This window comes from Bos javanicus, chromosome 3 (genome assembly GCF_032452875.1).
Source record: "Bos javanicus breed banteng chromosome 3, ARS-OSU_banteng_1.0, whole genome shotgun sequence".
In the NCBI taxonomy this organism is placed as follows: Eukaryota; Metazoa; Chordata; class Mammalia; order Artiodactyla; family Bovidae; genus Bos; species Bos javanicus.
The window spans coordinates 80,038,115-80,063,209 of NC_083870.1; the positions used below are offsets into that span (position 1 = coordinate 80,038,115).

General features: G+C 38.2%; 1 protein-coding gene and 1 pseudogene across 2 annotated transcripts in view; one reads left to right on the top strand and one right to left on the bottom strand.

The window, feature by feature from the left end:
• The window catches only part of LEPR (leptin receptor), a 99,957-nt gene extending 77,443 nt beyond the window's left edge, over window positions 1-22,514 (bottom strand). For both annotated transcript variants that reach the window (XM_061411708.1, XM_061411707.1), the window contains exons 1-3: window positions 22,427-22,514; window positions 22,069-22,113; window positions 528-583 (exon numbers count right to left, since the gene is read on the bottom strand). In XM_061411708.1, the coding sequence (XP_061267692.1) occupies window positions 528-567 (40 nt within the window). In that variant the 5' untranslated portion in view covers window positions 568-583; window positions 22,069-22,113; window positions 22,427-22,514. The remainder of the gene's footprint in view (window positions 1-527; window positions 584-22,068; window positions 22,114-22,426) is intronic.
• Window positions 4,079-4,385, top strand: LOC133245349 (dynein light chain 2, cytoplasmic-like; annotated as a pseudogene).
• Window positions 22,515-25,095: the final 2,581 nt, after the last annotated feature.

Sequence of the window (25,095 nt, forward strand, 5' to 3'; positions counted from 1 at the left end):
TATAGAAATACTCTCCCAAATACACAAAGATGTATGTAATATGAATTTCAATGTAGCATAATTTATTACAGAAAAAGAAATGTCTAACAATGGGAATTGTTCAAATAAGTTTATAATGTAAGGTATATTCCTAAAGTTCATTGTTATGCAATCATTAAATAAATATGTATATTAATGAACACTAACAAGAAAAGTTATGAGGATAAACTGGAAAACTGTTAAGCAGGAAAAAGAAAAATACAGAATAGACAGACCAATTCTATTTTTGTGACTGGAGATATGAATGTGTGTGTGTGTGCGGTGGGGGGAGGGTATGTTTCTGGAAGGATACCCATCATACTGTTTCCAGGAGGCTGGGAAGAGTATTCATTTTTACACTTCTATTTTTGTTTGGTTTGCATTTTTAATCAAGGGCAAGAGAATTCCTAACTGGAAATGGGAAATTTAGTCAGCCAATAAACAAAACAACATCTCTAAGGGTAAAATCTCTACCTCATATATGGACATTTTAAAAGCAAATAACTTACCCCAATGTAACAAAGCCACACAGAATTTTTGACAAATCATCTTCAGAGAAGTACACCTAAAAAACAGTAAATCTAAAACCAGTACACACACAAATTAAAAAAATAACATATACACAAGCCACCTATGGGAAAATATAAAAGGAAAAGGATTAAAATTAAGAATTATTTAAACTGTAATCCGATAATAATACTCTGGATCAGTATCAGCATTTAACAGTATTTACATTTACAGAATGTAAAACTGTAAGTTTTAGGTTCATTCCTATGCACATGCTATTTTACAGAGTTAAAACATAAGCAATACATTCATATATGGCTTAATCAAAAAAATGGCAATGTTCCTTCATTACATGACAAATCAGGACAGGTATCATAGATGAGACTGAATTTTTAACTAAACAAAAAAAGCTTACAATGCCAAATAAATATGTACAGCTGACCTAACATCATAAATATCACACTCTTCATTTGTGTGTGTGTGTATGTGTGCTCAATTCTTAACTTCCTTTCATTTCCTAAAGTCTTTATCTTTATTATGATACCACAAAGTTGAATCATTATAGCATAGGTAATGAACTGCATATTTATTTCCAATGAAGAGAAATTTTTGCAACATGGTTTTGGAAACCCCTGTCGCAGAGTCAGGCATGACTGAAGTGACTTAGCTCACACACAATATTCACATTAGCAACTTATCGGTAATTCAAGGAGAGTTTGATGGCTTCATATATGCAGATGATAGGGATGACTTCAGAGACAAACTTTCCCATGAATTCTATCCAATTTGAAATATACCACAAATAAGATTATTTTTACTACTATGTCATGAAATCGAATGAGAGTATAATTTAAATATATTTACCTTAGATTTATAAGGAAACATTAAAGGCTTTTGGTGTTCCAGTCTTTTTTATTATCTCATATTTGGGATTCAGTTCACTATATGAAAATTAATCTGAGGTAAAAAGCCCTGAATTAGGTATCAGAAGTCTTGGATGCCAATCGAGGCCCTTTTGATTAATCAGGTGTAAGACCTGGGACATCACTATTCTTGATCTTGATCTCAGCTTCCTTATCAGACTGAAGGACCATCCCTACAATCCCTTTCAGAGCTGCTTATGATTCTGAGAGGCTTTAGTTTTTTTGTTTTTGTTTTTTTTCTTTTTTGGGCTTCCCTTGTGGCTCAGCTGGTAAAGAATCCACCTGCAATGTGGGAGACACGGGTTCAATCCCTGCGTTGGGAAGAGCCCCTGGAGAAGGGAAAGGCTACCCACTCCAGTATTCTGGCCTGGAGAATTCCATGGACTGTACAGTCCATGGGCTGGCAAGGAGTCGGACACGACCGAGCGACCTGCACCTTCACAATCTGTAGAGTTAATTATCATTCATTCTCTACCCTTAGAATCTGTAATACTGTACTTGAATAGTGAAATAATCCCTGGGAGCTTTCTGAACATTTTTAGTACAAAATCTTTGCTTAAAAAGGGGGAAATAAGTCTCCTTTAAGAATACATTACTTTTATTTGGAAAATACAACAGCAGTAATTGTTTTATTCACTTGTAACAATTTCACGATCCTAAAACTTACATACCAATGCATCTTTCTGTCTGGAAATCCCACTGCCAGGGAGCTTGTTTACATGTTTTGCAAGGAAGAGAACAGAAGGAAGTAGATATTTATTATGTTAAGCCCTGTGCTGCTGCTGCTGCTAAGTCGCTTCAGTCGTGTCCGACTCTATGCGACCCCATAGACGGTGGCCCACCAGGCTCCCCGTCCCTGGGATTCTCCAGGCAAGAACACTGGAGTGGGTTGCCATTTCCTTCTCCAATGCATGAAAGGGAAAAGTGAAAGTGAGGCTTTAGTTTAAAACAGAAATCACAGCTTGATCACAAAGAATATTATAAAGTATTAAGTGAGAAACACGTCTTATAAGTTGTATCTGAGAACTGGTAGCATGTGACAAGCAAACAGAAAAACACGCTTGTTTAGTTCACAACTTAAATGACTCTTAGGAAAAAGATGGGTGAGTATTACCATTTTGTAGTCTGGTAAATTTGTTTGTCAGACTCTGAGTTTTTCACCAGAATTTTGGTTCTTTACACACTTGATCCCACAATGTATCTTAAGGATTTCTAGAAACCAATTCAGTGTGGCATCTTCATTATCTAATGGTATTAAATGTGTGCAAAGTCCTCCCAGCTTTTTTTATGCTACCTCTTTCTGATACAACATTGTCTCATAGAATAAACCTAAAGGCAATTTCATAATCAGGGTATGTCACAAATACACATATCACTAGACTAAGTGTTTTGACTGAGCTGACTAGTGACTAAGTAATTCAGTCCAATAATTGATTTGACTCACTTTAATTCAACTGATTCACTGAGTTAAGTGACCAAATAGATCATATTGTTCTTCCTTACATAAGATAACCATTCTTTTATTTAAACACATTTGCATAATTAATTCCTCCCCAAGGTAGAGAGTGGGGAATAAGATCAAGTGATTCATAACCAACCAATAGCATTTCCAGAAAAACAGACTAAAGAGAAAATAATCAGTGAAATAATATAAGAAAATTTCCCAGAACTGATGAGACTCAAGTCTTTAAACTGGAAAAAAAAAAAAAAAATCTAGCAACTTCCAAGGAAAAGGAATGGAAAACAAAAATCCATTCCTAAACATACCATTTAAAAATTGCAGAAGAGAAAAGAAGAGTTTCCAGAGAAGAAAAAAATAACCAAAGCAATGAGAACCTAATTAAAACAAATGTTTCATCTCAAAACACAGAATTACAGAAAGCTATCTAGAATGACGATGGAAAATTATTTGCAGTTTAAAATTCTATTAGCCAATCAAGAAAGTATCTGAACAAAACAAATAAATTTAAACAACACAATGACTTAGAAAATTTACATCCTGTGAATCTCTTTCTCTGAAGTAACTTTATGATGTATTCCAACAAAATGAGGAGTAAACCAGGAAAGGACTGGGGATTTGGGATCCTGAAAAGCTTGACTACAAGCCAATTGATGGCTCTGCAGTCTTGAGAATGACCTGTCCAGATAGCAGATGGAGTACAGGTGACCCCTGAAAGGAAAAGGCCAGGATAAAGGAAGGCAACTCAAAACATACTACGATTCTGAAGCTGCAAAAATTTGAAAATAAAACAAGAAATCAGAATTACACAAGGGAAAAAAGAAAGTCATAGTCTAAATTTGAAGCCACCAGTCCAAATAAGAATATGAGTTCAAAATAGACTTCAAAACAAAGAATGGAATGGATTCCAAAAAATAAAGAGAATGAGTAAAACACTGAAAATTAAGAATTAATAAATAAGACTCATAAATCTTCTAGAAGAAGAAAATAAGTTAGCTGGAAAAAAGCTTTATAAAAAGTCCTGATCTAAATATGAACTCTAATAAAATATGGCACAATTTTAAGCAAACGCTGGAATTAATCCATTTGAAAGAAGGAAGATCCCTTTAACCTTGATTCTAGGAATATTCTCCATTGGGTGGCTTAGAAGTCATACTGAGCGGCGTGCCAGCGCGGAGCAGACGGGATCGGCCGAGAACTCGCCTCTGTGAAGTGTCACCATGTCTGACCGGAAGGCAGTGATCAAGAATGCAGACATGTCTGAGGACATGCAACAAGATGCCGTTGACTGTGCCACGTTTTGGCAGCTACGTTACACATGAGACAAAGCACTTCATCTATTTTTACTTGGGTCAAGTTGCAATCCTCCTCTTCAAGTCAGGCTAGGTGGCCACAGTGAAGGTGTCGCTACTGCATGGACTGTATACTCGATTTCATGTGTATGTCGCAGTAAACAAAACCAAACTTCTTTCTGTTTAGTTGCCTGGGGAAGAAGGCTGCTTTATGTTTATTTTTCAAGACTTAAATTTACTAGGAGGGCTGGGGAAAAGAAATAGGTTTCTGGAGGTGGAACTAAAACTGCAGCTGCCTTTTCTGGTGGTGGATGCTGCTTTAGGAGGGCCAGGAAGGCTGCGGGAGGGACAGTGAGGATTGACAAGGAGAGAGGGATAGGACGGAGGGTAGGGGGATGGGATCTAGTACCAGGGAGAATATTCCACTGAAGTGATGAGTGTGGAGGGGACTATCTTGCTGTCTTTGTCAGAATGAGTTCGCAAGTGAGTGTTCTGGACTAGTTCTTAGTTAGGTCTTAGCAATCAAACCAAATCAATGAATCTCTCCGGTATTATATGGGTAGATAAGTGGACCTATGTTAATGGCAGGGGGTATGGAGAGACACTGGTGGCCATCTTCCCAGGTGGGCTTGAGGAGATAGCCCAGGATGAGGTGGCCATGCTACCATCCATTCTGGAGCCTAGTCTCAGTGGTGAGGGAAAGTGACTTTGTGAATGGTGGCAGCCTCTTGTGGGAGGCAGGATGGAAGTGATAAAGGGCTGTTGAGGGGCTTTGGGGGAACTTCAGAGGAGGTCAGTCTTAAGTGGTGAAGCCAGGAATTTGGGGATGGAGCAGGGTCACTAGTGGTAGGGGAGAGTGCTAGGGAGATTGAGCTTTGATTCTTATAAATTGCATTGAAAACTCTCATGTGTAGGGTTGATGCTGTGGGGGGTTTGGGATCCAGCTCATTCTCTTTTTCTTCCAAGTCCATTGGTGAGTGAGTTCCCCATATCAAACCGTTCGGTGGGCACAAAGCTGAGTGCTTGATTTTAGGTTTTATTTTTTTATGAATGTCTAGATCTGTTTCCCTCTGCCCTCCCAGACTTGTGTGGCCAGTTGGAAATGTCTAGTTTGTGTTCATCTCTCCCTCATTTCTGGAGCAGGGGCTGAGACCCCGCCACATCTCCTGTGCTCTGCATCCACGCCTCTTTTGGACATTAAAGGTCGATTGATGCACTTCTTTAAAAGAAGTCATACTGAGCAAAATATGATTCTAGGACTCTTCTTGGTTCTGTGATGAGTAATACAAAGTTCTAAAAGCATTAATGCTGCTATTTATTGATTTTTCCATTTTTTGGCCTAATCAATAGACAAAAATGAAAGACTTAATTACAAATATTAAACATAAATATCATCAGTATTCTCACTGTACAGTTGTCAAAATTATAGTAGTATAAAAAAATAGGGGTGGTATAATTATAAAAGGAGAGATGGTGAGAAGGCAAAGGGTGGAAATAGCCCAACCTCTTGAAGTAATGAGTCAAGAGAAACTATCTATAGTGAATGAAACAAAAAAAGGTTGTGGAATTTAAATGTAACCAATAAAAGATGTCAGAAAATTAATATAATTATAATGGAGGAGAAAGAGAGAAAGGTGAAATTATTAAGATAAATTCCTTCCTACCATGGTATCTATTTAAAGGTTATAAATGAAAAGAAAAAAAGTCAGTATAAGCATATTATTTAGCCTTACAGAGTTAGCCAAAGGAAAAGCTAAAACCAAAAATGGTTCAAGTCAGTTGTTCTCAAAACCAGGAATAACAAAGTGAAGGGAGTGGGGTAAGGGACTGCTGTGCTTTATTACAGTAAGTTTCTGTAACTGTGTGCATGGATTATTTTCATGCAAACTTATTATTTTGTCCTTTTAATTAAATTAAAAGGTGCTATTGGATTTCAAAGAAGACAGCTACTAACAAAGTCCTAGGAGCTAATTAGAGGTTCACAGAAGTGGAATATTAGTTGAATTCCAAGAAATACAAAGGGAGAGAGTAGTGTCATATTTCTTCTAAGATTCACAATATTTTAACACCTCTGACAGCAGGATCTTTGCTAAAATCAATGTCATCTTATAACCACTTATGGCTTGGTAGCAGCTGTGATCTAGTTGTCACTGACTGCATATATACAAACTAATGACCAACTAGACAATTTTTAGCCATCAATATTTCAGTCAACAGACTATTTAAAAACCTTTTGAGGAAGGAAGGAAGATGAGCCTTGAGTATTGTCTGAAAACCTTTTGTGGACATCTTTTACTAAGATCAATATAGAGTCAGCATAAAATTTGTAAATAGACAAACAGAAAATCTCAGAAACCATGGTGAATCACTCTTTTATGAAGTTCAACATCACAAATAGTCTTGATAATCCAGGGAATGGTACCATTTAAGAAAACAGTGACATCAACAACACTGAGTTGAAAAGTGACTCAGAAAAACCAGATTCTGAATATGAAAAAGAATTCCTTAATGGATTTCTTTGACTTTTATTTTCCTTATGAAAGTGGTATGATATAAACAAAAATCTTTATCTAAATCATTCTAAGAGTCCTTTCAGTAGGTATAAAACTAAAATTCTAAATGATAAGAAAGCATTGTAAAAATAAATAGGCAGAGTTTTTCCTTTCTTAGCTGTACAAAAATGGTGGTGTATCTTAAAAATCCACGATGTCTTAGATTTAAAGAATTACAACCAGAAAGAGTGCTAATTAGTAGAAACTGAAGATTACTCTTAATTTGGATAAATCATAACAGATTCCAGAGAGGAGTGAGGATTTAACTGCCCTTTGAAGAATGAGGAGGAATATGATGCATATCATAAGTATCATTTTACAAAAAGGTTTTCCTATAGAACCTTTGAAATGTTAAAACAAAGGTCAGCCAAAGGTATGGGTAAAAGACCATAGGAACTCTTGTGTAAGAGCTGATTTGCAGGTTCAGAATAGTATTCGTCAAAAGACCAAGAAACCATTTTCCCAGATGACTACTTTTTATAGAAGGAACATTTTTACATAGTTTGTCCTGTGTGAAAAGCTGTTCTTCCCCAAAGCAGACTTCTAACCAACAGTGTTACTGTAAAATACCCAGGTCACTAGAGAAATACTCAACTACCTCCTGGGTAGTCACAATCCTAACAGATAACATCTTAACAATATAACCGGGCTTCCCCGGTGGTGCTAGTGGTAAAGAACCCGTCCGTCAACGCAGGAGACTTAAGAGATGTGGGTTTGCTCCCTGGGTCGAGAAGATACCCTGGAGGAGGACACAGCAGCCCACTCCTAACAGCAACTATAATTATCAGGTGCTTATTATGTATGTGCCAGTATGTTTTCTCTATGTGTTTATGCATAAACACATACACTCACATGTGTATGTGCTATTTTTTCTCTTTCATCTCCTTCATGCTGAAACCAGTCTGGTTCAAAAATATTGTTGGTGCATACAGAAATCCAATTGTTTGATTATCTTCTAGGTTGAGACACCCAAATAACAGCTGCTAGTTAAAGTAAAATGAGAAAATATAATTCTGAGAAAAACTAAGTTGTCCTATGCCTTCACTAAACAGCTATTTGGTAACAGCTGTTCTTACACATGAGTTCACATTTTTAAAGCCTATTATAATACTATTATAGATGCTCCTGAGAATCTGTACTTGGCTCACATCTTTAGCTATTATCTAGCATAAACAGATAGAGCACTTATATATTTCCATAAACTTTATAGAAATTATTAGCCCAAGAGTAGAGTCAGTCAGTTACTCTCTCTCTCTCTTCTCTTCATTCCCTCCCCTCCTCCTTTTCTCTATATCTGTCTCACTCACTATTATACACACACACACACACATATATATACACAGATTTTTAAGTCTGTGCTATTTCTGGATTTTCTAATTGGCAAAGACTAAAATTAATATCAATGCCACAATGCCACTTTAGAGTGTCTCCAGCTGGATCATTTTTATTTACTAGTCCATATAACCCTAGTTTGAATTAAAGAGGTCCATAGGTACCAGATACCATACTTGATCTTAGCCAAAAGGCCAAGAAGCAATCCAGTAGTCATGTATGGATGTTAAGAGTTGGACTATAAGGAAAGCTGAGCGCCCAAGAATGGATGCTTTTGAACTGTGGTATTGGAGGAGACTCTTGAGAGTCCCTTGGACTGCAAGGATATCAAACCAGTCAATCCTAAAGGAAATCGGTCCTGAAAATTCATTGAAAGGACTGATGCTGAAGCTGAAAGTCCAATACTTTGGCCACCTGATGTGAAGAACTGACTCTTTGGAAAAGACCTTGATGCTGGGAAAGATTGAAGGCAGGAGGAGATGGGGATGACAGAGGATGAGATGGTTGGATGGCATCACCAACTCGATGGACATGAGTTTGGGCAAGCTCTGGGAGTTGGTGATGGACACGGAAGCCTGATATGCTGCAGTCCACGGGGTTGAAAGGAGTAGGACATGACTGAGCAACTGAACTGATAGGTACCAGAAGGGGTTTCCCTGGTGGCTCAGTGGTAAAGAATCTGCCTGTAATGCAGGAGATGTGGGTTTGATCCCTGGGTCAGGAAGATCCCCTGGAGAAGGAAACAGCAACCCATTCCAGTATTCTTGCCTGGGAAATCCCATGGACAGAGGAGGCTGGTGGGTTACCACCAGTCTCCTACAGTTTGTGACCCCTACTGTTTATGGGGTCACAAAAGAATCAGACATGACTTAGAGACTAAAACCATCATCACCATAGGTACTAGGAATTTTCACTAAAATAGTTCTCAAATGTGTGACTCTCTCCTTAAAGACCATCCATGGCCCACAGACAATGGTTCCCATAGCTCTATTCTCTCCTCAGCAAGTCTCCATGCTATGCTAACCAGAGTCATAGCTTTAACCCAGTCAACTAGACCTCCTGAAGACACCAAAGCCAGGCAAATACTGTCCCACACTGACAGTGGTCTGTATTCACTTCAGAAGACATTTTATTGGTATCATAAAATTGTATAAGTGGGGTGAATCTAGCCTAGCAGTTCTATGAAATAACAAGTGACTTGCTAACTTTCATTCAGTGAGAATCAATATCCACAAAAATTTCACATAGCCTATCTTAGACATTGAGTGTTTGCATTCTGGAAAAGATTTTAAACTTATGAGTTCATAGCACTTAAATTTGACATTGATGTTTTACTACAGATTCAGCATTTCTGTGTCTGATATTTCTTACAAACACAAAATCTCATTTTAAAATATTACAATGGCATTAATCACATGTTTAAGCTCAGAAATATGGATTTAAGAGTTACAGGAATGGATATTTCTGGTTTTCATTTTAAAGCCAACAGGAAGCATGAGGATAATCATAAGTCAGAACAACCTTAAAAAGGTTGTTAAACACATAAATACGTATTTTAAAACATCTCCTTAATAATACCCTATAGAAACAGAAATATAAGTGAAGAGAATCACTCCAAATTAATGAAAGTTTCTATTCAGCAGGAATATATAATAATTTTAAATGCATACATATAGTATAACTTCAAAATAACATATGCTTATTACAATGTAGCTTCAAAGTACATTGATATATGGTGAAAACTCAGAGTACCACAAGGAAAACAACAGATATCCACACATATGGTAGAAATTTTTAATATTTCTCCTTAAAGAATGAATAGATGGGGGATGAAATGGCAATCCACTCCAGTGTTCTTACCTGGGAAATCTTATGTACAGAGGAGTCTGGCGGGCTATAGTCCATGGGGTCCCAAAAGACTCAGACAAGACTTAGCAACTAAACAATAAAATGATTGTGTGCTACAGTTACATTTTTAAGTGCGTGCATTTGAACTGATAAAACAAATTTATAGCAATTTATGTACAGAAACAAAAAAAATAGAACAGCAAACATAAATACATGAGGATATATGACTGAAATAGTATTAACAAATGACACTGGAACAAAAACATTAACAAATTTGACATACATTGAACTCAGCTCCTCCAAACTGTAGATGGCACATTATTTTTAATCACCAGTGGGGTGTTTACAAAAACTGACCACATACAAAGACATAAGGCAAGTTACAAACAAATCCAAAGACTAAAATCATACAGATACAGACCACATTCTCTGTCCACAGTGTTTTTAAGGCAGGAAAAAAAATAACAAAAATATAACTACACAAATGTCATATATTAGGACAATAAAAATTGTTTTTGGTAATCTACAGGGCAAAAAAAGATAGAATCAAAATCAAAATACATTTTAAACTTATGATAATGAAAAAAGCATCTCAAAACTTAATTTCACGCAGATAAAACAGTATTGAGAGGAAAATTCGAAGTCAGAAAGAAACATCATTCTTAATGTGAAATGATTTATTTTGTGAGCACTTCAAAATAACATTATACCTGAGGTGCTAGGCAAGGCAGAAAGAGAAGTGGGAAAAGATTAAGGATTATAAAGAAAGAAACAAAATTGCCATTATTCACGAATGACAATAAAAATGGACAATCCCAAAGAATCTATATGTAAGCTGTTAAACTTAGTTACAAAATTTAGCAAGATTGCTGGTGAAAAACATAAAACCAAGTATTTTAAATACTTCCCAACTTTTTATATGAGGCCAGTATTACTCTGACACCAAAACTAGACAAAGACATCACAATAAAAGAAACTACAGACCAATATCTCTCATGAATATAGATGCAAAAAATACTAGCAAACCAAACCCTCCAATGTATAAAAAGGATTATACACTGTAATCAAATATGATTTACCTCAGGAATGCAAGTTTCATTTAAAATATGAAAATCAATGTTTGATCAATCATAATAATAGAATAAAAGACATGACAAGTCAATAGCAAAAGCATTTGACAAATTCCAATGCTATTCCATGACAAAAAGATTCAACAGGACATAGAACTTCTCCAACTTGATAAAGCTGCATATGAATAACCCATAGTTTACATCATTATTGTTGCTGTTGCTTAGTCACTAAGTCATGTTCAACTCTTTGCGACCCATGGGCTGTAGCCTACCAGGCTCTTCTGTCCACGGAATTTCCCAGGCAAGAATACTGGAGTAGATTGCCATTTCTTTCTCTAAGGGATATTCCTGACCCAGGGATAGAACCCACTTCTGCTTGTCAGGCAGATTCTTTACCACTCAACCACCAAGGAAGCGCCGGCTAACATCATACTTAACGGTAAAAGATGGGCTGCTTCCCTGCTGAGTGAGCAGGATCAGATAACATTATTCACCTGCACTTTCTATTCAATTAGAGGTTTCAGCTAGGGCAATTAAGCAAGAAAAAGAAATAGAAAACATCTAAACTATAAAGAGAAGTAAAAGTATCTTTATTCTCAAATGACATGATCTTGTACATAGAAAATACTAAGGAATTCACACACAAAAAAATATTTCTGTTGTTCAGTCATTAAGTCATGTCTGACTATTTGCAACCCCAGGAATTACAGCATTCTAGGCTTCTTGTCCTTCACTATCTCCCAGAGTTTGTTCAAACTCATGTCCATTGAGTAATCAAACCAACTCATCCTTTGTCCCCCCTTCACCTCCTGCCCTCAATCTATCCCAGCCTCGGGGTCTTTTCCAATGAGTTGGCTCTTGGCATCAGGTGGCCAATGTCCTGTAACTTCAGCACCAGTCCTTCCAATGAATATTCAGGGTTGATTCCCTTTAGGATTGACTGGTTTGATCTATTTGCTGTCCAAGGAACTCTCAAGAGTCTTCTCCAGCACCATAATTCAAAAGCATCAGTTCTTCAGCGCTCAGTCTTCTTTATGGTTCAACTCTCACATCCATACATGACTACTGGAAAAACCATAGCTTTGACTAGATGGATCTTTGTGGAAAAGTAATGTCTGTGCTTATAATATACTGTCTAGATTTGTCATACCTTTTCTTCCAAAGAGCAAATGTCTTTTAATTTCATAGCTGCAGTCACCATTTGAAGTGATCTGGAGCTCAAGAAAATAAAATCTGTCACTGCTTCTCCTTTTTTGCCATCTATTTGCCATGAAGTGATGGGACCAGATGCCACAATCCTAGTATTTTGAATGGAGAGTTTTAAACCAGCTTTTTCACTCTCCTCTTTCACCCTCATCAAGAGGATCTTTAGTTCCTCTTCACTTTCTGCCATTAGAATGGTATCATCTGCATATCTGAGACTGTCGATATTTCTCCTTGCAATCCTAATTTCAGTTTGTGATTCATCCAGCTCAGCATTTCACATGATGTACTCTGCATATAAGTTAAATAAGCAGGGTGACAATATGCAGCCTTGACATAAACCTTTCCCAATTTTGAACCAGTCCATTTTTCCATGTCCAGTTCTGTTTCTTCTTGACCTGCATACAGATTTCTCAGGAGGCAGATCAGGTGGTCTGGTATTCCCATCCCTTTCAGAATTTTCCAGTTTGTTGTGATCCACATAGTCAAAGGCTATAAGGTAGTTCATGAAGTAGATGTAGATGTTTTTCTGGAATTCCCTTGCTTTTTCTATAATCCAACAGATGTTGGCAATTTGATCTCTGGTTCCTTTGTCTTTTCTAAATCGAGCTTGTATATCTGTAAGTTCTTGGTTCATGTACTGCTGAAGCTTAGCTTGAAAGATTTTGAGCATTACTTTGCTAGCATGTGCACTTGTGCAACAGTTTGAACATTCTTTGGCATTGCCCTTCTTTGGGACTAGAATGAAAACTGACTTTTTCCAGTTCTGTGGTCTCTGCTGAGTTTTCCAATTGTTAACATACTGAGTGTAGCATTTTAAGAGCATCATCTTTTAGAATTAAATAGCTCATTTAGAATTCCATCACTTCCACTAGCTTTGTTCACAGTAACACTTCCTAACGCCCACTTGACTTCAGACTCCAGGATGTCTGGTTCCAGGTGAGCGACTACACCATCATGTTGTTCAGATCATTAAGACCTTTTCGGTATAGTTCTTCTGTGTATTCTTGCCACCTTTTCTTAACCTCTTCTGCTTCTGTTAGATCCTTGCTATTTCTGTATATGTTCAGCAAGGTTGCAGAATACAAAATCAATACACAAAAATCACTTCTATTTATGTGCATTAGCAATGAACAATCTGAGACAAAATTAAAAGACAATTTCATTTCCTATAGCATTAGAAAGAATTAACTACTTAAGAACATTTTCAACAAAAGAAATGCAATTATTTATACAATGAATACTATAAAACTTCTCTGAAAGAAATTAAAGAATACCTAAATAAATGGAAAAACACCCCATGTTCATAGACTGAAAAAACTTTTATTAAGATGTAATACTTCTGAATTTGATTCAGTATAATCCCTTCAAATTTATAGTGACATTTTGTATAGACATTGACAAGCTGATTCTAAAATCCGTATGTATTCACAAGGGAATAGGTAAAACAATATTGAAAAAGAAGAACAAAGTTGGAGGATTCACTTCTGATTTCAAAATTTGCTTCAAAGCTACAGTAATCAAGACAATCAAACTAAGACCATGGCATCCAGTTCCATCACTTCATGGCAAATAGATGGGGAAACCATGGAAACAGTGACAGACTTTATATTCCTGGGCTCCAAAATCACTGCAGATGGTGACTGCAGCCATGAAATTAAAAGACGCTTGCTCCTTGGAAGAAAAGCTATGACAAACCTAGACATAAGACATTATTTTGCTGACGAAGATCTGTCTAGTCAAAGCTATGGTTTTTCCAGTAGTCATGTACAGATGTGAGAGTTGGACTCTAAGGAAAGCTGAGCACCGAAGAATTGGTGCTCTTGAACTGTGGTGTTGGAGAAGAGCCTTGAGAGTCCCTTGGACTGCAAGGAGATCCAACCAGTCCATCCTAAAGGAAATCAGTCCTGAATATTCATTGGAAGGACTGATTCTGAGGCTGAAACTCCAATTATTTGGCCACCTGATGTGAAGAACTGACTCATTGGAAAAGACTCTGATACTGGGAAAGATTGAAGGCAGAAGGAGAAGGGGATGACAGAGGATGAGATTGTTGGATGGGATCACTGACTCAATGGACATGAGTTTTAACAAGCTCCAGGAGTTGATAATGAACAGGGAAGCCTGGCGTGTTGCAGTCCATGGGGTCACAAAGAGTTGGACACAACTGAGTGACTAAACTGAACTGAACTCAACTGAATCAAGACAATGTAGTACCTCATAAAAGGACAGAAATAGAGCAATGGAATAAAGCTGAGAGTCCAGAAATAAACCTTTTAAATGGTTTTTAACAAGACATCTAGACATGAGGAAAAAATGGTCTTTTCTATAAATGGTGCTGTGACAAGTAGATATCCAGATGCAAAGGAAATTGGTCCTTTCCTTCACTCTATATATTCAAAGTAATCAAAAACCAAAATATAAAAGCTAAAACTATAATATTCTTATAAGTAAAACATAGAAGTAAAACTCTTCAACCCTGAATTAGGTAATGGCTTTTTAGATATGATACCAAAATTAAGTATAAAAATAGATTAACTAGACTTAATTAAAATTTTAAACTTCGGGGTTTCAAAGGATACCTTCAAATAAGTGAAAAACCCACAGGATGGGAGAAACTATTTGAAATTCTGTATCTTAAAAGAGATCGTACACTATATAAAGAATTCTCATAACAACCACAAAAATAGACAAGCAATCCAATTAATAAACAAACAAAGAACATTTCTCAAAAAAGATATATAAATATCTTTTCATGGCCAACAAGCACATGAAAAAAAATGCTCAAGATCATCAGTCATCAGAAAATGCAAGTCAAAACCATGAGTATCACTTCACATTCACTATGATATCTTAAAGCTTTGGGTGGTAACAAGTGTTGACAAGGAGATGGAGAAATTAAAACCCCTATTAATACATTGCTGGTGGGAATATAAAATGTTGAAAACTTCTTTGGAAAACAGGCAGATTTTCAAATGTTAAACATAATGTTGCCATATGACTGAGCAATTCTACTCCTAGGTATATACCCAAGAGATGAAAACATATGTTCACATAAAAACTTGTATGCAAATATTAGTGACAGCTCTATTCATAATAGTCAAAAAATGGAAACTACGCAAATATTCATCAACTGATGAGTGAATGAACAAAATGTGGTGTATCCATATAATAAAATATTATTTGGCCATAAAAAGAATGAAGTATTTCCATGGAATCATGTTTTCAATGTAAACCCCAAGAAAATGTTTTTTTATGATTAAAAAAAAGAATGAAGCACTGATCCATGATACAGCATGGATATATCTTAAAAATAGCATGCTAAGTGAAAGAATCTGTTCACCAAAGCCCCTATGATTTTATTAATATAAAATGTCCAGAATAAGCAACCCATAGACACAGAAAGTAAATCAGTAATTTCCAGGGATCAGAGAAGGGAACATAGGGAGTGACTGCTAAGGGGTATGGGGTTGCTTTTGGGAGTGATAATAATGCTTTAAAGTTAAATAATGGTGACGGTTACATAACTGTGTTCATGTACTGAAAACCAGTGATTTGTACACTATAAAAGGAAAATTTTATGATATATGAATTATAGTCCAATAAAGCTATTGTTTTTAGAGGTCAAGTTTATTTCTCTATGGCAGTAGCAAAAAGACAATGAATTTTTTGAAAAGATATCATTTAAGATAACTTCAAAAATATGCAGTTTCTGTAAATAAATAGAACAAAATGTTCAAGGACTCCTAAGAGAAAAAGTATACTATTATAATGGTTATAATATTGTCATGTCAGAGAAGATCTAAATATATTGAGAGACAGTCCTGTATTCTAAAACTGAATATTTACAAAGTATCAATTTCCTTTTAATTGTTTATAGACAAAATAATCTCAGTGGAATCTCCATTAAATTCCTAACAAACTTTTTAGAACTAGATAAGCCGATTTGAAAAACATATATGGAAAGATAAAGGGTCAACGAATGCTATAGCACGCCTGAAAAAACTGGACCAAGAGGGAGGATTTACTGCCCCACTTACCAGATAGCAAGACAATTTAAACCTGCAGTAATTAGAGAAAGAGACATAAAGAACAAATGCAACGCTCAGAAACAAACCCACACATATGTCAACACTTGGTATTTGAAAATACCAATAATAAGTATTTCTTGTTTTGAGCCACTAAATTTGAGGGTATCTTATTAAAACAAAAACAGATAACCAGTATTCACCTTTATTTTTCCTTTTAGCACAGAAGATTAACCTTCCCTGTCTCCTTGAAGTTAGGATTTCTTTTGCATCTAAAACATGAGTGCAAATCATTCATGTCACTTCCAGATGGAGGCATTTAAAGTTAGTTCACAATTCTCCACAATTTTCTCCATACTACATCAACTGGGTAAGTCCTGTGTTCCAGATTGTACAGAATGATAGCAGTTTTCCTGAATTTAGACTTCTAAGTTTCTGAAAATAGTTGTGCTGGAGAGATGTCCTAAACCAGAGGAAACTTTACTTGAATGACAAATAAATCTTTAGCACATTAAGTCAATGAGATTTGGGGATAATTTGTTACCAAAGCATAACCTAGCCTATTTTTACAGATACTAGGCTCCATCTCATTAGTAATTAAAGAAAAAAAAGGCAATGAGATAATACATACCCACCAAATGGGCAAAAATTAAAGTTTCTGATAACACTAAATTTTGGCAGAGATGTAGAGGAATGAAAGTAGGAATATAAATGGGTAGAAACATGCTGGAAAAGCATGGCATTGTCTAACAAAGCTGACATCTGCAAGCCCTGTGATCTAGTAATTTGACTAGGAGTTTTATACTCTAAAGACACAGAGGACAAGATGGTTGGATGACATCACCAACTCAATGGACATGAGTTTGAGCAAACTCCAGGAGATAGTGAAGGGCAGGGAAGCCTGGCATGCTGCAGTCCATGAGGTCACGAAGAGTCACTGAGCAACTGAACAACAAAAAGAAACTCCTACATCTAAGGACCATGACATTTGTAGAAGAAGAATCATAGGTGGTTTATTTATGACAGTAAAAGAAAGGAAAGGAGGGAAGGAGAGAGGGAGAAGAGAGGAGGATGAAGGAGGAGAGAGGAGGAAGGGAGGAAGGACAAAGGGAGGGAGGAAGGGAGAAAAAAAGAAAAAGGAGAGAAGGAAAGAAAAAAGGGAGAGAGGGAAGGAGAGGGTAGAAATGATCCAAATATCCTTAATCACAATGAGTAAAAAATAAAAGTATTATTTTCATAAAACAAAATATATCCAATAATAAAAATGAACAGTCACTGTCAGCAACAGCATTCAATCAACAACAACAAAAAAGTTACTAAGCTCCCCTTATATGCTTGGCTCTGTTTCAGGTACTAGGGATATAACAGTGAATAAAACAGGAAAAAAAAAAAATCCACCCTCATGGAGTCTGCATTCTAATAAAAATAAGACAGGAAAAAAATGATTAATAATAAGCCAGTAAGTATTTTTAAATGTGGTAAGAACATGAGGAAAAGCTAAGGAAGGGGAGAGTGTTTTGCAAGGTAAGATGTGCAATTTAAAATATGATGACCAGAGTAGACCTCATTGAAAAGGAGACAACTGAACAAAAATTTGAAAGAAGTGAAAATAATAGATTAAGTCATGTGGATATCTGGGAGAAGAGCATCCCAGTCAGAGCAAAGATGGTCTCTGATATACTCAAAGAATAGCAAGGAGACCAGCGTGGCTGGAACTGAGTGAATAAGAGAAACAGCAAAGAAAATGAGATCAGATAGATAAAAGGGAGAGGAAAAAATAGGTAGCACTTTGTAGGTAATTCTAAGGAACATTTGAGATTGGAGATTCTGGAGGAAAAAAGTGACAGGATCTGCCACATGTTGTAAGCAGAGCTCTGATTACAATTTGAGACTGGATTATGGAGGGCAGAGGATGAAAGCAGGGAGACCAGTTAGGAGGTCCTTACAATAATCCATGTGGGACATGACGGCAGCTCAGGTTTGGATGATAGCCATGGAGGTGATAAGAGTAACTATATTCAGGAATTATTTCGAAGATAGATCAAAGAGGACCTCCTGCCATATTACATCTAAGAGATGAGGGAATGGGAGATATCAAAGATGACTCCCAGGTTTTGGCCTGAGCAACATGAAGGATGAAGATAGGGAAGGCTGCAGAGAGGGCTTGGGTGAGATGAAGATCCCATTTGGAGCATGTTGAACTGGAGATCTCTGCTAGACATCCAAGTGGAAATGTTGAGCAGGCAGGTCTTTATAGACATAGAAGTCTAACGTTCAGGGAGATAACTCAAAGTTTCACCTACCATTTTGGAGTCATCAGTGCACAAATATAGAGATTGCATGAAATCATCAAAGAGTATAGACAGAAAAGAACTCCCAAGAACTAGAGCTGAAGACAATCTAAGGTTAAAACCTCTGAGAGCAGAAGAGAGACCAGCAACGGGGACAGAAAGCAATGGCTAGTGAAGAAGCAGGAAAAATCAAGAATACATGGTATCCTGGAGGCCAACAAGGAAATATCAGAGAGCAAAGGGTGATAACTGAGAGTGCTATCAACAGGGGATGTAAGATCAAAGGTGACAACTGACCACTGAGTTTGGGAAAGGTGATGTCACCGGTGACAGTGGGCAGAGTACTGAAAATAAGAGTGACAGAAGTAGGTTTAAGAGAGAAATGAAAAGGAATCAAATGATAGGGAATATAGACATCTCTTTTTAGAAGTTAATGCTTTAAAAGGGAGAGGAAATGGCTTAGTCTCATCAACATAATGTTAAGCGAGAGAATCTATGAAAGGATGCCTCCTGTGTGCATATAATTTTTTAAATAAAAGGAAAACTGTGATTAGGAAGGAACAAGAAAAAGGTTTCTGGGTATTGGCATGTTCTCTTATTTGTATGGTGAATAATGAGTATTTGCCTTGAATTATCTGTTGCAATTACAAAACAGTTACAATTACAAACCAGTCAATCCTAAAGGAAATTAGTCCTGAATAGTCGCTGGAAGGACTGATGTTCCACCTGATGCGAAGAACTGACTCACTGGAAAAGACCCTCATGCTGGGGAAAATTGAAGGCAAGAAGAGAAGGGGACGACAGAGGATGAGATGGCCGGATGGCATCACCAACTCAATGGACATGAGTTTGAGCAGGCTCAAGGAGTTGGTGATGGACAGGGAAGCCTGGTGTGCTGCAGTTCATGGGGTCACAAAGAGTCGGACACAACTGAGCAACTGAACTCATTGGCTACAGTGATTTGCTATATTATTTGTAAACCAGTACCAACATTTGTTTTATGTACTCTTCTCCCTGCATATGTCATAGTTCAAAATATTTACAGATTAATAAGATCATGTGTGTGAAAAGACAATAATATCACTATGGAGTTACAGAAGTTTTAAAAAATACTTGAGAAGGATAAATTATAACCAGACCAAGTTTGAATTGAAACACCAAAAGGTTATATGTACTAGGTCTGTCCAGGAGGTGAACACTTGTAATTTAATTAAAACTGGAATTTGTAAATCACATAAAAATCTTGAATTAGAGCAGACTATAAGCCCTTTTCTTCATTTTTAACTCCACAGGACATATTTTTCAGTATGCATTTGGCTCTCAGTATGAAAAATGCGGTACAGTATCTGCCAAGGCAATTCTTTCCTTTCTCTGGATATTTTTTAAGTTCTATTTCTAAGACCCCCCTTGGGATACTGCCCTTCACAAACACAAACCTTTTAGTTACATAACAGTGATCTAACTGAAGACACGGCTGTTTTCTCTCGGTAATTTCATTACAAAAGAGAAGTAGAGCTTCTGCCAACGAGAATGGCCCTCCCAAACCATGAATGAGTTGGACTGTAAGCAGATCCATCCACTGTTTTCAGTTGTTTTCCAAGAGACTAGAAGCCAGGATATTTGAGTTCGACGACTCTCTGTTCATTCAACAACCAATTTCCTTAACTCTTTGGGTATCTCTTTCAAAGGCGATGATCGTTTACTTCACCAGAGACTATGATGGAAGACAAATGCCTGAATAATTGATGGCACTTCCAGTCCAAAGGTGAAAAGGCAAGGAAAATAAATTTAAATGTGTTTATTAAAGAGTAGGTACATACTAAATCACTTCAGTCAAACCTGACTCTTTGTGAGTCTATGAACTATGGCCCACCAGGCTCCTCTGTCCACAGGATTTTCCAGGCAAGAATACTGGAGTAGGTTGCTGTGCCCTCCTTCAGGGGATCTTCCTGACCCAGGGAACTACCCATCATCTCATGTCTCTTGCATAGGCGAGCAGGTTCTTCACTGCTAGAGCCACCTGGGAAGCCCTCATAAAAGACTGCTTCAAATTTATTCCACTCTCCCAGACAGAATAAAGAGCATGTGCAGGGTGTGAGCACATTATTTTATTTTAGATCAACACCACCAAAAAGAGCCACAGACATTTATAAACCTATCCTAACTACTGATGACCAAGTCTCAAATAATTTTGAATTAACAAGTAACAACAAAAGCTATCCTAACATTCTGTCTGCTAAAACAAGTCAACAGTTGGTTGTTGTCTGCTTTTTATCAAAAGGAAATAAAAATATCAGTGACACTTTATAGAACACACTTCCTGTACAACTTTGAGTGTGTGTGTCAATTCCTAATTTCAAGCTTATCTGTTTAGTTAACCTCTGCTATTTTTCTGGGATTCATTCCAAGACAACTAAAAGGCATTACTAAAATTGGCATCTATACTATTGAGCTTAATTTCTGACAGGCTCTAAAGTGTTCTGAAACCAATTTTTAATATTCTGCACACAATATCATGCTAAAAAGTAACAAACACTTCAAAAACAGTAATTGACCGGAAAGGTGCAATTTTTGTTTTCCTCCAAAACAATTTTTATTTCCTCCAAATATACCACACTGAAAGTGAATAGGTACTATACTAAAGCCACATGTTTTTGTTGTAGTGTTGCAAATATTAACTTCAAGTTGAATGTGATTCTTTAAGCTAGACTGAAAGACGATCTAATTATTTACATATAAACTATATATTTCTAAGCTAAAAAAGTGTTTTTCTCTTCAAATTTTGGTTGAAAAGCCTTAAACGCATAAACCATAAGTACATATTACAAAAAATGCCAACATCAATACAGATTTTTTTTAATTTCATGAAATTGTAAAGCTAGTAATGTTTGTAAATGTTAAAAAGTCAAAGAATTATAAATGTTTAAGCTGGGAAACATCTTAGATATTATCAAGAGGCCCTCAGAATTGTAATCCAACCCTCTAACTTGACAGATGAGGAAACAGAGACCCAAAGAGGTTAAATGAACCACAGCTGTCACGGTAAATACAAATTATATCAAAAGCCAGATTTTCTGACTCCCAGTGCAGAGCTCTGAAAGAGCATTTGTCTCAACATACTTTAATATTTGAGGAAATGAAGGTTAACAGAGGACACTCAGGCAGCCCCTCAATATAAAGAATCCCCTCTGGCTTAAAAGAGCCAGTCTCCTCTAGTCCTTGCAAACCCAAGTTCTAGAAATAGCACCCCAAATAACGACTTTCTCAAATGGCCTCATCCTACCTGGGGTTTCCAAAGTGATTCCTACCTGGGGTTTCCAAAGCGATTCCTCAGCTGGGTCTCTTTTTCTCACACCTACAATCTCCCTTAAATAAGTGCTTTGGTTGGGATTGGGTTTTGTTGTTGTTTTGCTCTATTAATATGCTTGGGGAGAGCTTAGATGGTGGAAACATAAGCTCTGGGCTAAACCACCCCTACAGCACATTTGTTTTTCTTTTGTCATCCAAACCAACAAATCTTTCCTCCTCCGGGCCCCAGGGCTTACTGGTTTCCGTCGCAGTCCCTTCAGTTTCCAAAGTAGCGAGGAGACCTGGAAAAGAAGTTGGCCGGATGGCAAGTCCTTTCGGGGGCGCCGGGCAGGTTCGCGCCCAGGCTGGGCCGACTGCCCTCGGCCGCGCGCCCCGATGCTCCTCGCCCAGGGTTACCCCGGAGCGCCTGCCCCGGGGGAACCAGAGTCCCCGCCGACCCTCCAGTGACGCCGCCGGACCCGCCCCGGCCTCTCGGACCCCAGGTGGCTCGCGGGCTCCAGCCACCCGCGCGCGCGCCCGAGCGCCTGGCTCCTCGCCTGGCCAGGTGCAGGAAGAGGGAGCGGTGGGGGCGGCGGAGAGAGAGTTGGATCCCACCTCGAGGCCCAGGTCCCACCCAGGCGGAGGCGAAGATGACGGCGGCGCGGGGGCTCGGACACCTGCGTCGCTCGCGCTCGGACGGCCGTGGGCTCTGCGGTGGGGCGGCTCCAAACTCGTCGCGGAAGGTGCCGGGAAGCTCTCCGGAGAGAGCAGGCAGCGCAGTGTGGAAGGAGGGGCCGAGGGGGAGCGGAGGGAGAGACGGGAGTCGGAAGAGAGAGGTCGGGGCAGAGCCGGGTGGCCGCCTGCGCGCCCAGCGCCCTCCGCCACCGCTTCCCGGGCCAGAGGAGCGGCCCCCGAGCCGCCAGGGCGGCCGCGTAGGTGACGGGGGTGGCAGCGCGGATGCGGCTGCCCCTGGTGGCGGGCACGAGGAGGAAAAGCGAGGGGTTTGGAAAGAAGGACCCTCTGCCCGCAGGGAAGCCTAGAGTCCAGGCAAACCCACGAGAAAGGTGGCACAGCTACTTTACCCAACAGTCAGCTGCAGTGCCCACACTGAACCGCGGGTCTCAGACCCTGGGCTGGGCATTGGGATTCCCTCCGTCCCTCCTACTTCCAGACTTCCAAGCCTTTGTGCATCAGGTGTGCAATATGCTACAATGAAGATCTCCATAACTGAAGGGTGTGGGAAAGAAAAGCGAAATGGAAAGATCAGAAGCGGTGAGGTAGTGAGTTTCCTGTCACCAAGAATGATTCAACCAAGCACTTTGGCCATGCTTGTCAGGAAGGCATGATTGTTTCTTTTCAACCTTGAAATTCAATGGCGTATGACGTAGTAAGTTTAAGAAAATCCGTCCTTGACCAGTCTGATTCCAACCCCAAAGTAATAAGCACTTTTTTGTTCTCTACTCAAAGTGTTCACTCACTGATTTGTTTATTTATTAATACATTTTTTTGTTGAGACCCTACAGAGTAACGCACAACATGCTAAGTGCAGTTATTGTGTTCCTTGAACTTGAAGCTATGACAAGCAAATATTCATCTAATTACCAATTGTGATGAGTATATGAAGGAAACCAACAGAGTGTGGAAGAAAGAATAAAAGGGAGTAGACTACTCTAGATTGGGTGAATGGCTCATTTTCAAAGGTCTCTAGAAATGAACTTGCCTAACACCCTCACAGGGTAAGGCATCAGAGACACAGAGACAACTTAGCCCAGAGACCGGTAGAGCCAGGAGCAATGCCTCCCTGCTCCCGGACCCAGCCTCTTACTTGGCCAATGCCTGGAGCTTTGTAAATGGAACTTTCCCCAGAGGGAAATATCCTCCCAGGACCAGTGTCACTTTAATGGAGACAAACATTTTCATTGGATGAAAACAGAATTAGAGTAGAGATACTGACTTCACCAAATTGTTACAAAATAAAACAATACAATAGGATCCTAAATTATTTGATATGAACTAGCATTTTAGTTTTCTAGGATTACCTTAACAAATGATCACAGACTAAATGCTTAATACACCAGAAATGTATTCGTTCACTGTTCTGGAGGCCAGAAGTCGAAAGTCAAGGTGTTACCAGGTCCATACTCCTCCCAAAGCCTTAGGAGAGAATCCTTTCTTTGCTCATTCAGCTTCTGGTGGCTCCAGAACTCTATTGGCTTACAGCTGAATCTCTCCAGTCTCTATCTTCACATGGCCTTCTCCTCTGTATCTGTGTCTTCTTTTCTGTCTCCTATAAAGACATTTGTCTTTGGATATGAAAACCATCCAGATGATCAGGATGATCTCAACCCATCTTCACTTGGGACTTCCCTGGCAATTCAGTGATTAAGAAGCCACCTTCCAATGCAGGGGATGTGAGTTCGATCCCTGGTCCAGGAACTAAGATCCCACATGTCTCAAAGCAACAAAGCCCTCTTGCAGCAACTAGAAGACCCAGCATAGTCATGCATACACACACACACACACACACACATACGTGTTTACCTATTTGCTCAGCAAAGACCCTTTTCCAAATAAGATCATATTCACAGGTACTGGAGTTTAGGATGTGGACATATGTTAGGGAGAAGCCACCACTCAACACACTAAAACTAGTTAACTAATAGGTACCAAAATTGTCTACCGTGGTATCACAGTGTCATTCCAGGACCACCATTTAAAATTGTATCAATACTAAGTATAATGAATTATTTTAAGTGAAATGCTAAAAATAAGTGTCATTAAACCTGGGTTCATGAGGAATAACTGTTGTAAGGAAAAGAAGTTCAAAGGCCCAAGCCTTTATTTCATGTTTGAGTCACAGGCAATATTTGAAGGCCAAGCATAGATTCCCCATTGTTAAATTAATATATAAATACATCCCACATCCATATGTATGGATTTCTGATACTGTGATCCAATACTGAATGTCTACAAGGCAGCAAGCTCTGAGTAATGAGCTCCTATGGAGCTTACAGTCTAGGTTAGGGGACACATTTGAATCTCATTTCCTCTGGCACCATGTCTGATGCATATCTGAAGCTTGATAAAGAGTTGTTGAATAAATAGATGAGTAAAAATAAATCACTACCCATCAACTAAGCAATTATCACCACAGTGAAAAACATCTCCATAATAAGAAGATAGGATTTACTATTGCAAAACAGATTAACACCCTGACTCATTCAGTATTTTCCTAAGTGAAGGAAAAAAATCCCTAAAAAGAAATATTTGATTTAAAAAAGAAC